The following is a 16,788-nucleotide window of genomic DNA, read 5'->3' as shown; positions in this document are numbered from 1 at the left end:
AAGAGAAGAATTTCCAGAGGGTGATTCTAATATTGCATGGTCTGAATCAGCATCTGGAAGTATCTGGTCTCTGCACTGACTACACAGCAATCCTAAACTATTAATCTACACTAGAGACTCAACTGTGTGAGAGCTAACAACAGACAAATCCTACTTGTGAGGTCTTTGTGCTTCCATTGCCCACCTTTGCAATGAGTTTCCAAATAATTCCTTCCCTCTACCCAGATGGCAACTCTACAATGAGTTGTTGTTAGGCTTGACTGATAGAATTTTTTTTTTTTTCGAATACACATATTTCAGTTTAAAATGAAGCACTTGGAAGAATTACAGCAAAGGCAATAAAAATTTTGTGTAACAGAAGCAAGAATGAGAGCTCCAGAGAGAGCTAGGTAGGTGCCCACCCCACCCCAACTAAGGTCAGTGCACATAAATGGGAGATCCTTATATGCAGACATGTTCTCTGGTTCAGAGGAAAGATTTGAACTTCAGGCCGTAGACACCTATTCATTTAACAGGCATCTGTGGCAACTCCACTTAACATGCCTTAGGTTTTGACTAAGCCTTCAGGCTGAATTCACAAGTAAGCGATGATGAAGATGAGTCTGCTGCAGGGGCTGTAAAAGCTTATGGATGGGTGGTATCGGGGAAAGAGAAGATAGCATTTCAAAGCTATTTTTGCCAAGGTTAAGTGAAAATGTGTCTATACCTTGGAAGGTTCACATCCCAGACAGACACCTTACTCTTCAGGCTATACAGGTAGCTTTATACCCTTTGAGCCAATTGACATTAATTACATATACAAAAAAGATTGACTCTAATAGGAGAAATTAAGATGTTCACTCCAGAAGCCACTTGGTAAAGGACTGATCTAAGATGTTGAAGAACATGGTTCATATCCCAGTTTTGCTTAATTCAGAGATGAGATTTTAAAGTAGGTCTCTTAAACCAAAATGAACATCCTAATCACCAAGATATCAGCCACTTTCAAGTACATCTCTTCCTTCTATAAAGAAAGAGAAAGGCAGAGGGAGAGATAGAGGAAGGAAAGGAAGGAAGGAAGGAAGAAGGACGGAAGGGCAGAAGCAAGCAAAGAAGGAAGGACAGAAGGAAAGAAGCAAATCTCAGCTTCATTCCTCTTTAGAATTAAAATTAATCTAAAAATAGTATAATTTTCTTGCAAGATGTAACACAGTTGTTCTTTTCGTACCTAGACAGTTTAAACAGAGCCTATCACAAAGGAAAAGAATAATACAACTCATAGGAACATTAATACAAGTCATTGGAATGGAAGCCAAAACTCAGTATTTGGAAGCATATTTGGGCAAAACACCACCTTTCATTGCCAGGAGCAATGTTAGTTCCCAGATGTGTCCAAGATGTCTTAGGATAAGCGCTATAAATTTGCACCTGTCCATAAACCCCTGGAAAAAAACAGAAGCAGGATTTCGAAGGTTAGGGGAAAGAGAGACTTGAGAACTGAATCAATAATTAATACGTGGAAATCTTTACATTTATTAAAACATGTTTTTATATTTTATGAAAAGTGTAAGAACAACACATAGCCTCCACTTGAAATACAAAGGGAACTAGAAATAAATCATAATAAAGTAAAATGACCATCACATGCAAAGGCAAGAAAGGGGATTGTACCACAGAAGTCTCATTAACTCAAACTGGAATTGCAGACAAATGTATCTACCTTAAAAAAAAAAATCTACTTAAGTAAACAAATTAAGTAAAAACTACAGGAATGAAAGATACAGAAAATTACTCAGCTATTATTTATATTTCTGATCTGTAAAAAATTCGCTATTTTTTTCTGAAAAAGGATCCAAAACCAGGGCAAAAAGCCAAAATATAGAAACTTTTCATATAGATGACACGTTCCAAGATTATATTTGAAGCATGAAAAAATTTCCGATTTCCTGCACTGAAATGTTTTGTTTCAATTTGCTGACCTGATCTGAAATCTGAGTCGGTTCGACATTTGTTCTGCATCTCTAATAGTGACACATTGCTTCAGAGGACTTATGCTTCAGGTATTTAGTAAACCCATTTTACTGCTTGGGCTAATCTCCTCCATGGACAACTTTTTCTATGACATACTGTGTCACCATAGTCCAAAAGAAGCCTCCTGCAAGCATTAGTAATGCAACCCTGATTATCCCACCAAGGCAGACATTCAAAATAACTTCCATGATCTTGCATTTGCTGTGGTTTAAGAGGATAGCATGAACAGTTGTGAAGTCTCATCTGATCCGTGATAGCGTGCTAAATGACTGCAACGCATCTATCTTTGTTTCTAGCCCTTAAAATTACAGGAAGTCAAATTGCTAGCTCTTGTTATACTTCAACTCCTAAGTAATTTAGGCATAAAAACCCCTCAGAATCCATTTCCTCTGTCAATTAGCTTTCTGTCTTGCCTTCCAAACATTCCACTTAGCTATTTGCTAGAAATTTGTCGTTGCTTGATCAATGTGTGCAATAGTTTCTCAATGTCACTATCAGAAACAAATTGGGGCTTTTGTTAGTTTGTTCATTTGTTTTTTCTCTGAATTTCTTTAATATTCTACAAGTCTTGATCCAGGCAATTTTTCATAATAGCAGTTCGAATTTCTACTGTCTTTACAAAAGTTCAGCAATGAACAAAGTCTTGCAATACTCAAGTATTGTTTAAAACATATTTTAAAATATGGAAAACAAAAAAGTTAATTTATTTCTTTAACCATAATTATATGAGGACATGTAAAAATTAACATAAACCTTCTTTTGTCAATCTTTCTATGGGTCCAAATGCTTGGAAATATTTAAATGCGTGTATCCATCCAGTAGCTCTTGGATGTAATTCATCTCACTTAAGTCAGGCATTTAAAAATAGTGATATGAGTTTAAGCTCATCATCCTAGCCTGGAAACTTGAGGGCAATTTGTTTCATCCTAAGAGAGACCAAAGATAACTGACATCAAATACCCTCTGGCAATGTGCATTTCTCTCCACTCAACAAGGTCATCTTAGTTTTAATATCTTCAGCTTTGACAACTACCTTTTACAAATCTCAAATCTAAAACCAACACAAACCTTGTACATATGTGTAAGTACTCTTAAGTCCTCTCCAGTTTCCCACATAAAGACCTCAGGATTTGGCACCTAGTTGCTTGCTTCTGCCAAATTTTGTCTAAACAAAATCTCCACAGAAAATCCAGGACCTGGTCAGCATTAAAAGTTTTAACTCAAAAAATGTGTGTACCTTTGTCACATTATTTTCTTATATGACATAGTAACAGGCTCAACAGGGTAGATTTGGCTATTGCTTAAGATTGGTTTCCTATGAAAAGGTGAACTCATGTTTCATACCAATACTCCCTGGGGGGGCATTTATTCCCTCCAGACGATCACAGTAAATCCCTTCAGATGCCCGAAGAAGGACCAGCAGCTTTAAATCCCTTTCTAGGGGATGTTGAAAAGAACCTGCAATAAAGACAAAACAGCAACAACCCATCACAGAGGTATCAATGGCTTCTGTAATGCTGAAACTGGGGGGGAACTGGGGTGCGTGAATCCAAATTTTAAGGTCTCAATGGCTGAACTACCATTTCCCTCCTCAGCCCATTTTTGCTTTTCTGCTCCTTTAGAATTTCATCAGTTCCCAGGTAATCATGAGTTTTGCAGCCAGGTTGGGTAAAGTGGTCTTTCAGACCAATGGAAAGACTGAGGGAAAAAAGTAGGGGAAAAAAAATGCCCAAGAAGTTTTGGTGTGTGCGATGGTGCTCTTATCTTGTGGTGATATGTCTGTACAGTAAACTGTATTCCAACTGTGACTTCATTTATTTCACCAAGGGTAGTTTACAGTTTCAGAAGAAAATGGCCCAGCACTAAACAGACTAAGGAGGAAAAAGTAGGACAGTTTTTGCCCTGGAGAAATGTATGCGGAGTCCAGTAAAAGAGTTCAGCGTTCCTTTAAAATTAGAGATTAAATCAATTATGCAACAGAAAACTGCAGCAGATGTAGAACTAAAAAATATATACATATCTGTACAAAATTAGTTGGCCTGTCATGTTCTTTTAATATTTAAAAATTACTAGTTTGGAAAAGAGAGCCGATCTCATATCCTAAAGAAACATTCCTCTTTAAGAGCATTTTTTAATTAAGTGAAATCAATAAATAAATTCATTGTTCCCTACCAGTGTCTGACAGACATCTGTGGATATTTAAATTCTCTGTACAGCTTTTAAATGGGTAAAAGACAAACAGTACAAGACTTGCATGCTCCCCATCTAATATATCTCACACCAGCGAGCTCGTATCTTCTCTGGGGACATGGAGGGAATTCAATCTCACAGTGTCCATCGTCCATCCAAACCATCTTTGACTTTCTTGTTTAAACTTCCACAGCTGCGGTTTGAACAGAAGTAAACCAGGAATCGGGCTGTAATCAAATACTACTTTCACAAAGAACTAGTGATAAGGGCTTTCACCACTGATGCACTAGGTTAAACAAATATCCACCTAGGGCAGCAGAAGAGTTACGTAGGCATTTGTGTCTCTTTTTGTATGCAGAGTGATTGTTTTCCTGCTTCACCCTCACAGCAAGTTGTGGTTTAAAATACTCAGCCTGAACATGCCTTTCCCTATCCTCAGGTCAACCTTACCCCCTGGGATAAAGTTATTAGCTACACTGAAGACCAAAGAAAGACTCAACAAAAATGTTTGGAGACCTTTATATTGATCTCACAATGTTATTCACAATTACCATTTCCTCATCATGATCACTTAAAGGGGGGGATTATTATTAATTATCATTATTACTGTTGGTGTTATTATTGGCATTACTATTTTACTTCTGGTTACAAAGCATTTACTATTTCTTCTAGTTAAGTCATTTAAAAGAGATATGTGATATATCCAATTCTCAGCTCAATTTTAAAGCCATTTTTAAGTAGGCTTCCAGCTTAACAATCACAGACAAATGCTTGGAAATGTGAATTCTAAAGGCTTGAACTGGAAGTTATCGCTCCTTTAAAAGAATTACATCTACATTTAGCTAAAATTTGTGATTTTTAATCCTGAAAAGCATGACAATAGGTTAGAGAATGTTACCCTTATTAAAGAACAAACAAACACACAAACCAAAAATCTAATCAGAATGAGAAACAAAGAATTTATAATAAAACTATTTGTAATAGCTCCTCACCATATTAAATCCTTAGAAAAGAAATAAAAAATGGGAAGATAATATTCACAGAAATGCTTCAGTGGCTGGAAACTGTAAATGGTATATGTCACAAAAGAGCACAGGAGATACCTATGAGTAGAAAAATTAGACTTGTTTTAAGTATATTTGGAACAAAAATAATCTTAATACTTGCTTATTTCCATTAATAGTTCCATGGTTTAAATCAATGGATTTCGGTAACTTGAACGCAAGTGCTACAGAAGAGTTGGCCCAGAAACTCGTTGGACTATTAAGGTGGACTTTTCAGTAAGTTTGGGATCACTCACGATGTCTCAGAGCACTTGAAGAAAGCTAATATTGTGCCAATATTTCAAACAAAGATAAAAGTAAGAGCCCCAGGTAATTACAGGCCTGTCAACTTGACATTGATTCTAGGGGAAAAGTAAATAAAAATGGAATGTCCAACTCTGAACACAATTAATAAATCATTAAAGGTGGATGATATAATTAATGCCAATCAACCTGGTTTTATAGAAAAAAGGTCCTGTGAAACTTCCTTGTTATCATCTTCTAATGAGACTACAGGTTTAGTTGATAAAGATAATAGCTTTGATATAATATAATTGGCTTCTCCAAGGCACTTGACTTAGTATCACAAAACTTTCTGATTAACAAACTACACTGGTACAACACGAACATGGCACACATTAATTTACAGGCTGACTGACTGGAATGGGGGCATTGACTCAGACAGGTCTGGTCTTGCAAGCCCTGTGGTATGAAACATTTTATCAACGACCCAAAGTAGTGTGAAGATACTGAAAGCCAGCAGATAAGCTGACACAAATGGGAAAAAAAAATTAAAGAGATGGGCCAGCAAAGTCAGCAAGAATTTGGAAGTGAAGAATTAGGAAAGAAAGTGAAGAATGTTCAAAATGAAAATGTAGTGCTGTCTCTGTGAATCGATGGGGAACAAAGGAAAACAAAGGGAAAAGCTGAGTAAGGTCTGAGATATGCAATTTGGCTTAGTCTAAATACAGCCCTACAGAATGGCTCATGAAAATGAAGGTATGGAAACGGCAGCTACCTCCACTTACTCATAGGAAAATTCAAAATAGTTAATGCACACAAGTCACCAGGGCTGGATAAGTTTCATCACCTTACGAAGCAACTGGCATATGAAATCACAGCTCTTATAATATGTAGTTTTGTAAACTACCAAGTTGCCATAAACATTGCAATCATAATCTCTGCAACACATATATGAAGGATCTGGGCTTTAAGTGCCTGTCTCTGAACTTTGGATGTGTAAACTTCAGGCTACTTGCCCCACTTTATTGTGGTGAACAAATCCTGCACGAGACGTGCAGAAATGGATCCCACTTCATACTCCTACTACAACTGAAGGCTTACCAATTTGATGAGCAACCTGGTTGATCATAAAGTAAGATAATAAGGTACTGCTAGCAGAGAACCAGAAAAACGGTAATTAAGGACCAGAAGCTGGCAGAAGTGTCTGGTGAGATGTGCAGAAAAGGTCAAGAGGGACTAAAGAGAGTGTACACAGAAAATAGGCAGGGCTTCCTCAAACCTATGTTTTTCCAACTGGAAAGTTTATCTGGAACTCGAAGGGTTTGCTCATCTGTCCAGATACGACACATATCTGCCAGCCTGAGCAGTGCTCCCAAGCAGTGTTTTGTCCGCTCTGGATATCTCAGGTATTTCTTCAGTGCAGACACATGTCAATCTGCTGGTGTGTACGCAGCAACCATGCAACTTCCTACAAGCTGGGCTTTCTGCACAGTCACTGCACAGTCAGTTTGTGCCTTCGCTGTCTGTCTGATGATAGATGTCACATCAAATGGCCTCACTGCAGGTGTGTGACCTTCTGCAAGAGGTTTCTAAAGCTGATGTTCTTCCAGGGAGTGCTGGCACCACAATGCATACACTACACAGTGCAAAAAAAAAAAAAACCATATATGATAATCCTATGTATAAGAAACAACTTATGCTGCTAATAAAGTCACCACTGATTACATACTTTCTTGAAGAAGTGTGAGGTCCAGCTGCCTGGATTACAACACGGATCTGTTAGCACAATGGTTGCAGCTGATTCATAATCTTTCTTCAGGTCTAACCTCTGGAGAGGATAAAACCCTACTATGCGAAAACAGGAAAAAAAATTAAAAGGGAGAACAGAGAGAGAGGTGCGTTTTTTCTACCCAGATTTTCACTTATTCTGGACTGCAGCCTGGATCTAGTTTGCTGTTAGGTTTCAAAAGCATTTTCCATTGTTTTCATGTTTCTGTTTTATTCCAGATGTTCTTCCTGACAGTATTTTGTTGTGTTTTTTTCTTTTTCCATAGCAAAACCCATTCAATTCTTTCCTAGAATAGTGGGTGTTTCCTCCCTTCTAGCCTTTCCTTTCTTTACAGCGCAACACACTGCAACAGCTGTTGTATATAAGAGCAAGGAAATCTCTGAGATAAGATCCCCTCCCTTCCGTTGGCAAATACACTTTGCTAAGGATCTTGCTGTTACCATCTCCAACATCAACTCTGTTTCCTGAATCGAAACTTCTTGGACTCTAGCTACCTAGCTATTTTGAGAACTGTGGTATATTGTCACCAGAAAGGCTGAAGAGTCTTTATTCGTGGTCAAGACACAGCTGGATAGTCACCTAGTGTTGGTTTTCCTTTCCTATGTGTTCCTTCAGGTGTTCAGACTGCACTCTGCAAAGAAGCCTTGAAAAGCAGCCTGTGAACAAGGAGACATCACATGGATTGCCTCTTACAGGTGGTGCTGCCAAATAAACAGAAGAGATGAGACACAAACAGCTGTGGAGTAGGAACCAGCAGCCAGAAGTGAGATGAATGTCCAAGGAATAAGAAGTGAGACGCGTAGGATGGGATTCAGCTGCCTAAATATAGATGCCTAATGCCATCTGAGAGTCCTAGTGCCCTCCAAGTCCGCTATGTGAGGTTGGCAGATACAAGACAGTGATCAATGACAGAACAGTGGCTTTTTCAGCAGAAGCGGGAGGCCAGGTGGGACACCTGAGGGTGCCCAAAGTGATACAAAATCCTCATAGTTAGGCAACTGAACCATGTTTCCAGGGAGATTCATATACCTACATTTAGGTTTCATAATGCAGATGTTTCCATGTTCTCTGGCTGTCTGAGCTAACAAAGATCAGACAATACAGTGTAGACTGTAATTTGCTCTAGGTACCTGTATTGGCCAGCCCTACTGACTGCAGTGGCTCCGCTGACTGTATTGGCTATATCTCTACTGAAACAGCCAGCTCACATGCTGATGTCCACATGTTACACCTGAATTCGGATGTATTAAACATGTGAACCGAATCTCTTCCCTAGATGGTACGATCAGTTAAAAGAAACCAAGTGGCTTGGAAAGGGTAAAAACCAAACAGACAGAGGCTGAGACATTAATTGAAGGGACTGCAGATGGTGCAATGAACTTTTCAAGCCACTTTTTCTGTGATCAGGGATGAAAAATTGCTCTCAATACATCAAGAGTACTCCATCTTCATAGAAGTTGAATAGCTGTGCAGGGATGCAATATGACTGCAAGATGGAACTCATCTTACAGCTAAAGAAGATGGGAGCCACACCATCAAGGTACTGGTGAAGCTGGAAAAGACAGTCAATTGGTGAAACTCACTTGTGCCCTAATTGTCGTTATAAGGCTGAGGATTAATCATCACTAACACATGGCTATATCATGAAGTACAGTGATTTACCCTTTGGGAAGTCAATATGGGGGTTCTTAATAGTAGTGAGAAGAAGGAGAGTGAATGTATTATAGCTCTTACCACAAGCAAGATAAGAGACATAAGAAATGTCCAGGGTTTCATCTCCAGACAATCAAGCCATGAGCTAATGATGACCTTAGGCTTCTTTCCTCAAATGAGTGACATGACTGACAAGCAGCCATCACGAGACATGCAAAAAAAGAATGTAACAAGTTGAGACTAAAAAGAGAAATCCTATCTGGATAATTACTTGGTGAATTCTACTATAAAAAGCAAAAATAACCTACCAGCAAAGAGCAGCTGAGTACAGTGGAGTTCAGGATGAGTCCAACGGATCAATTTGTGCAAAACGAACTTCAGCATTTTTTGCAGCCTTATCAGAAGCTGAGGGCTTTGTGCAGCAGTGGAACAGGGCATTTTCTGCACATATCATCTGTGTTTTAATGCTGACTTATGGGTTAAAATAAATGGAACCATCCTAGCCAAGAACCAAAAAAAACCTCTGAGATATTGAGCTCAACATTCCTTTTCTTATTCTGACACAGGTGTGCTAATGACATTTAGCAAATTGCTTAATCTCTCTGAACCTCAAGCTCTCTTTCTATAAACCGGGAAAATAGCTTTTTTTTTTTACAGCGTGGCAACAAAAGGAGGTAGAAATAAATGGTGTTTCTAAAATGTTATTGCAAATATCACCATCAAAGAAGAGACTTTGAAAGTTTAAGTGAAACCAAGAAGCTTCTTATCCAGGAGCTAGGACTACTAGAGAAGAAGTAATCAGAAAGTCTCCCTGGGTCCAACAACACTGAAGAGCCAGGAGCACTCAAAGAAATTATTGTGGGGATAGACCCACACATTTTACTTCTGGGTTGTCCAAGGGCTCTGAGAGAGTTCCTGCAACCCTTCACGGATCTTTAGTCATCTCATGTCTCCCAGTGATTCTGTTGATTATTTCACAGTGGAGTGTGATCATACATTGAAGAGGAAAGTAATGACAGACCCTGCAGGATCAAAGGTGTCCAAAGAATTCTGATCTCCCAACTATCACTGTATTTTCTGATCCCAGTTTCCCTGAAAATTATTGTTTCAATAAGATTAATTAGGTTCTTGTTTATGTTTCATAAACTCCAATTTTACACTGATTTCTTTCCCTTTGTTATATATTCCTCACCATCACTTGGTTCCTATAGACTTATAGTCTTGTTTTAACCATCTTTGGGTTTTCCCTGCCAATAAGATGCCAAGTGCACCGAAAGACACCAAAGTCCAAGTAAGCCTTGTTTCTAGAACTTATCATTGTTCTCTAGCAGTTTAAGTGAACAAAATACTTAGGCTCTATCAGAAAGTCTCTGGCCCAGGCTGCTGAATTAGAAGCAACGGTATGTGACCAAAGATTGCTATGCTGAAAACAGGGCATGGAGAAGTTACACAACAGGGAGGACCTGGGGATTTGGCTCACGTGATGTCAACCTCAGCTCCTGCTCAGGCAATGCTGAATGCTGATGTCCACATCTATTAAATCTGTTTACTAAACTGTCTCATTATCTATTTTGTGTCAGGATTTCTTTAGGGTGTGGTAGAATTGGACAGATGGGCTTCAAAACCTTCCTTCGGGCATGGAAGAGTCAGGATTAGACAGATGGGCTCCAAGAAGCTACCTTTAGGCCTCGAACACATGGGAAGAGAAAGAGGAAGGGAAAAGAAGCGTGCACTCCCAGTTTTACAAGCAAGCATAGAAGCCAGTGTAAGATGTGGGAAACTTGCAAAGTCTTTACCCACCTATCACCTCACAGCTGAAACAAGAGCAAGGATAGCTCTCCAGAAGATGCTGGACTATGATTCAACAGCTGCAAATACCTGTTTGGCTTTTAATATCATTACTACTCACAGATGTGCTGGAGGGGAGTTTGTGCAGCAAAGAAATGCGTCAATGTTTTTTTAATAAGTGTTTTTAGCAATGAACACATGCTTTTTCTTAAAACCAATATGAAACCATATTTAAAGTACAAAAGAGTGTAAGTAAGAAACAACGGAGCCTCTTTTAAGTATACGTATATATTAACCTCCCAGATTAGGCTTTCAAACCTCTTTTTCAAAAGAAAAACACAAGACAGGGAAATAACTCTTTTGGCCGGTACCGTATTAACTAAACAGTCCCTTGAGATTAACAACAAACAAATATTGGAGCAGACTTCCTCAGGAGGTGATTACACAAACAAATTCTCTTTTTAAAGTTCATGAAACCAATCTTGAGAAAGGTCAAGCAGTGATCAACAATGTGATCCCAGAGTCCTAAGGATTCCTGTAAGTAAATACAATGCCTGGCTTTAGGAACCTTGATATTTAAAGGGAATTATGTGAGTAATTACTTCTGTGGGGAAAAAACATCAATCCTGTCTGTTGCAAATAATGTGGAACAGCCCCAGTGACACTGGGGACTCTGAAACCACTAGAAGTAGGGGCAAGGTGGTACCTCCCTGAAGTCCTGGTGCTCATCTGTACAGAGGGATGAGAGGAACAAATGTGCTGAATCCAGCTGTGCCAGTTTCATGCCACAGCAGGATTTCCAGGCACTCTGGGGATTCTCCGTGACTCTGTTTATATTGGCTTTAAATACTTCTGTGTCATCTACAAAGTGTCTTACTAATGCCCACAGACACCAGGCACTGCCTGAACACTAAGGTAGATCCTGCCCTGAGGAATTACTGTCTCATAAAGCAACCCCACATAAAGTAGGGAGGACTTTTACACATATCAGATAAAATCTCAGCCATGATGGGATGGAGTATTGCCATTAGCTTCACTGGGGTGAAGATAGTAGTATTTGTAATATGTTGCTATTAAATGAACAGGTAATTAGCTCGAGTGGATAATCATTGTGCTTAACGTGGACTCTGGGTGTCCACATTGCAGATATCCAGATAGCTATGGGGCATTAGGATGGCCAGCATGTTTATAGTAACACTATGCAGTCTTTCTTCACCCTTCCTCTATCTATCAATAGCAGAAAAAAAACCCCAGGCATCCAGAAGACAGGCTGCTCACTTACCCACTTTCAGCGTACCCCCCAGCACCACGATACAGGCTGCGCTCAGGACATTGCTGGAATTGCTGGGGAACTCGAGGGTCCCCAGGACGTAGAGACCTCTCAGAGGGGGAAGAGCCGTATCCACCAGGATGGTCCGGTCTGAGAAACAAAGCAGAGGGTTGTTTAGAACAATGGCAGCCTACCAACACTACTCACCAAAAAAGTGTGGCGTGGAGGTGAATAATGTTAGCTTTGCTTGAGTTTTGCTTTATTTAGATTGTTTTTGCTTAGAACTACTGGAGCAGGGCTTGTGTGTTTGTGCAGCATCCACAACCAGAGAGCTTCATCTACAGCTGAGGCTCCATGGTGTGGCTGTAATCTGATAAATTAATAATAACATCATATTTACAATGATATTGTTGCATGCTTAAGCCTCATCAAGTGTTGCTTGAACCTTTAAAAATGCATGTGATGGGCAGCAAGTTAGAGGTGTGTTAGTCTCGCTAGGTGAATCTGGCTCTGTTTATGAAAATAAATGTTAAACCACCCAATGCAATGAACCAGGACTAAGTTAAGCTGTGTCCAGGCAGCATTTTTCTCTCATGGCATTGAAGAGAACAAGATTGATTGAAGTGAAAACATCCAATGGTGTCAAATAGGTGCTTCATGGCACAAAGAGCCTGCAGGTCCCCACCTTGTTACGAGCAGTGATCAGCGTGACAAGCGGAAGCCACACACCACAACATACCTCCAGTGCCACCCTGTCACTGCTTTTCCCTCTCTGCAGTTTGGCTTTGCTCTCAGGTTTTGTGTATAAAAGCCCACCTCTTCCTCACCAACCAAGAGGAAAGCTTTGCTTAAGTGAACACAATCTGCAGGAAGCCAGACTTCTTCAATTCTATATTTATAGGACTACTCATTCCCTACTAATAAATTAGTTAACAGTCACCAGGAGAAGCACCATTCCCTCAGATCCTTAAGGACAAAACAAGGAGCATATTTTTATCTTGCAGAACGGAGTGGGAACTGTTGTTGATTGAGCACAATGGCAGCGTCATTGCTGCCTCCTAAAGCTGCAAGTCTGCAGCCTGTGAACCTTTTAAATGCCACTTAAGTTTTCCAAGTAGGACATGAGGAAGGATGTAAATGGTGTATCGTTTAGAGGTAGCCCACCACACAGAGGTGAATTCCACCCTCAGGGCTCATCTAATGCTTTTTGATGTCACTAGGAGCTTTTCAGTTGATTGCACTGGAAAACAGCTCAGGCCCTTAAATCGTGGTTTCCATCTGCTTTCATTATTGACAAGAGTAACAGTTTCCAGGTATGGTGCATCTCTGAGTCAGTGGATGTCCCTGGAAGAAGGAAAAGCAAGGTATTTCCTTAGCAAAGGGTTCAGTGAGATGATCTAATTGTGACTTTCATTGAAATAGCTGGCAGAAAATGAGAATCTTCAACATAATGACAGCTGCCAAATTCTACCCAGAGATTTGCTGTGACTTTCATTGATCTCATATTCATTTGTTGTGAGGAACAGGTATACAAAACAGGAGAGATTAAGGAACACACATATTTTCCAATGGATTTTCACAGACTGGTGAGAATGGGCCACTTGAAACAGTTTTGGTGTGGAACATAGGAGGAGCCATGAAGTGTCGTGGGAAGTGGACCAGTTACTTCACAGTTTTGCTTCTGCCTATAGCCATTAGCAACTGCTTTGGATGAAGACATAAATGACCATGCAATAGGTAGCACAGGGAAAGTCCTTTCCCCCAAAAATGTAATTAGGGGCTGACTCAAACCATTTAGCACAAAGGTTTAAGAATTTTTCCAAGCCCTGTTTGTAGGAAACATAATCAAATCCTACACAAAGTGCACTCAGAACTGGACTGAAAAAAATATGAGTAGACTATCTTTAATAATAGCATTTCCTAGTTTTTGATTCTCTGGTTTTGCAGCCCTGAATTTTGACAGCTTCAAGGGAGAGAAAACTTCTGCATGGTCCAAGCTCTGCTTGCAGATTTGTTTGTCTCTTCTACATACAAGTTCCTACTTTATCCCTGTAACTCAATCATCCCACCTCTTCCTTTCCCATTTTTATTTTTTTTCTTCTTTCTCTCTGGACATCAGCAAGGGGCACCCTGAAAGCCCAGGACCTCTGTTCTCAAGGACTATGCCAAGTACTGCAGCAACCATGGTTACTCTGAACACCTCATCTCAAAAGAAATTCCCTGCATTCTTGGGCTGAAACATCTTTCAAGCATGCAAAATTTTCACAGCATTCAGATGTAGTAAGTCTCTACAGAGCAAGCGTAATCTTTTTTTTTTTTCCCCTAAATCCCATACTGTTAGCACTTGATACATTTTTACAGGCATGAAGAAACTCCTGTCTATAATCTCTTTACAGGACAGGTATAGTCCTATGCCCTGCAGAGCTGGGAAGTGAAGGCACAGTATGTGAGGATATGAAACAGAGAAGAGAATAAGGGGGAAGATGTTGTTAAAATGATATCTCTCAGACAGAAGGGGAATCTAGTTTGTGAAATCACAGCTCAAGAATGTGGCAAAAAGCTGCAGTTGACAAAGGCCATAAGTATATTCATCAAACACAGACTGAAACATTTTTACAAGGAAAAGAAGAAGTGCTCCTAGGCATACCATTTATATGTCAAGTTTCAGTCTAGAACAGATATTTTTGCTGAGTTGCACATCTTTCTAAAAAAGGTTTTATAAAGGAAATGCTGAGTGCTCTGTAACTGTAGCATCATGTATGTGAGCCCTGAAACACAGGACTGAGAAATTCCCCCATTCAGAGATATGTCTGCAAACCTATAGTTTCCTCAGTTTAAAAGAACAACACTCTGGGATGTGATGCTTGGGGTGTGAAGTCCTTGGAGGGTGAAACATTGCTCTGTAGAAATAACAGAATGTTCCTTTGAGGAAAAAAAGTCCTTCCACAGTTGAGGAGAAAAGCAAACAGATTCAAAGAAGACTTCCTTACATGGTCCTTACAGAATACACTCATTTATGTAGTAGAGGGAGACGATGACTAAGTGGTTAAAATCATAAACTTTAGGTCACTGAGCTCAAGGGAGTTACCTTCAGAGAAAGACAAACCAAAGTTGTTTTTCTCCCATGAAGACATTCACGTAATGGCAGCAACCACTTTCAGGAAACCATAGTTTGAGCCTGAAAACAGGGCTACGTTTCATTATATATATACTTTCTTCAGACAAAAGCTCACAGGTATGCCACAGTCTTAATGTTCAGACGTACAACACTGAGAAGTCGCTAATGACTCCAGCAATGACACAAAATGCCTTTGATCAACCGCATCACTATATAAAACACCATAGCATGCCATTGAATGGAAATCAGGCACAACAGAAGAGCTATTATATGAGATACAGTACTCCAGCATTCATCTCTTCAAACAGAAAAAGTTCAAAGAAAATCAAAATCAGAAAATGAATAACAGAGTGAATTCCACCACTGGAAAAAAAAAAAAAAAAAAAAGAAAAAAAAAAGAAGAGAGAAATTGCCAGAGGCTACATGATATCATATCAATACCCTTCAAAACAGCATTCCATTGCCTGGAATTATAACACGTTCTCCTTCCACCCAGAGCGCGCTGCTTCAGGAGTGTGTCACACTGAAAACCATAAACCAAAGCCCTGAAAATCCAAGGGCTTGAAAAGCTAATGCCACTGCTGGCCGCCAGAATGGCATGACTAAACTATCCAGCTTGTCTTTGAAGGTGGTGTGACTGCTGAAGCCTGATGCGTGTGAGAGGTCCTTGTGGGATGGCTGTGGCTCTGCAGGATGAACCTCCAGAGATAAAAGAACAAGTTGTTGCAGCCTGAGCTAAAGATTTCCAGCTGGGGCTGGAAGAGACTGTTATCCACTACGGAGCCGGACACTGAGGGAACTTGTAACACACCAACACTAGAAGTCACTTTAACATGAGGGACCCACCTCTGTTGCGGGTGAAACTCATCCTTGTACAAAGACGTCTATGAACTCCTGACGTCCCACCAATGCTTTCAAAACAGGGCAAAATAGAATAACATAGTGCATGACCCCTATTCCCAAGCCCTCCAAAAAGCACCCTCTAGATGTCAAGCAGACACCAAGCAGTGACACAAAAACTTGGGGTTTAATAGGAACATTTTGCTAATAGAGGTGTTTTCTAGCTTTTCAAACTTTCCTGAGTCCAGCCCATGAGGCAGCCCTAGTGATGCAATTTTGCTTATTTTGTTAAATAAGCAAATTGAAGCCTTCATTAGCCAAGTTTAGGCAGTGCCCGAGCTCTTTAGTGAACTCTGGGAATCCACATTCGTTCAGAGATTTCAGCACTGTCAGGCCCAGACCAAAGTCTTCCCCTGCACTTCTTCACACTAGAAATGAGCACTAAACTTCTATTATTTGTTTTTATAAGACTCTAAAACTGGTTTTTGGGGGCTGAAAGGACTTACCCAGTAATGCACAGCATACCAGAAGTAGGTCCATGGCTTGGCTTTCAACCTGAAAATCATTATGGATGGCTCCCAGAGGAAAATTTTAAGTAACTTGAAAGACAGTGAAGAGTGAGACACAGCTGCACCTTGCCAGGAGTGTATCGCAAAAACTTATTTTGGTGTGTACAGCAGAACAAAGTTTGTTCTCATGGGGACAAACTCTCACTTTTCCGTAGCCATCTGGAGTCATTCTGAGTTTAGCAGGTTATGCATAAACCAGTGGAAATGGGAAGGGAAACATCCATAAAATGCTACAATTAAAGATAAATTTTAAAAATTGTCGATTTCATTTAAGA

At 39.8% G+C, this 16,788-nt stretch overlaps 1 protein-coding gene across 1 annotated transcript in view; it reads right to left on the bottom strand.

The window, feature by feature from the left end:
- The window catches only part of PKHD1 (PKHD1 ciliary IPT domain containing fibrocystin/polyductin), a 267,040-nt gene that overhangs the window by 81,658 nt on the left and 168,594 nt on the right, over window positions 1-16,788 (bottom strand). Inside the window, exons 53-55 of the mRNA XM_030037971.2 lie at window positions 11,999-12,136; window positions 3,355-3,468; window positions 1,334-1,421 (exon numbers count right to left, since the gene is read on the bottom strand). Of these exons, the coding sequence (XP_029893831.1) occupies window positions 1,334-1,421; window positions 3,355-3,468; window positions 11,999-12,136 (340 nt within the window). The remainder of the gene's footprint in view (window positions 1-1,333; window positions 1,422-3,354; window positions 3,469-11,998; window positions 12,137-16,788) is intronic.

Source organism: Aquila chrysaetos, chromosome 15 (assembly GCF_900496995.4).
Source record: "Aquila chrysaetos chrysaetos chromosome 15, bAquChr1.4, whole genome shotgun sequence".
Taxonomy (NCBI): domain Eukaryota; kingdom Metazoa; phylum Chordata; class Aves; order Accipitriformes; family Accipitridae; genus Aquila; species Aquila chrysaetos.
This window is presented reverse-complemented; position numbering and strand designations above follow the sequence as displayed.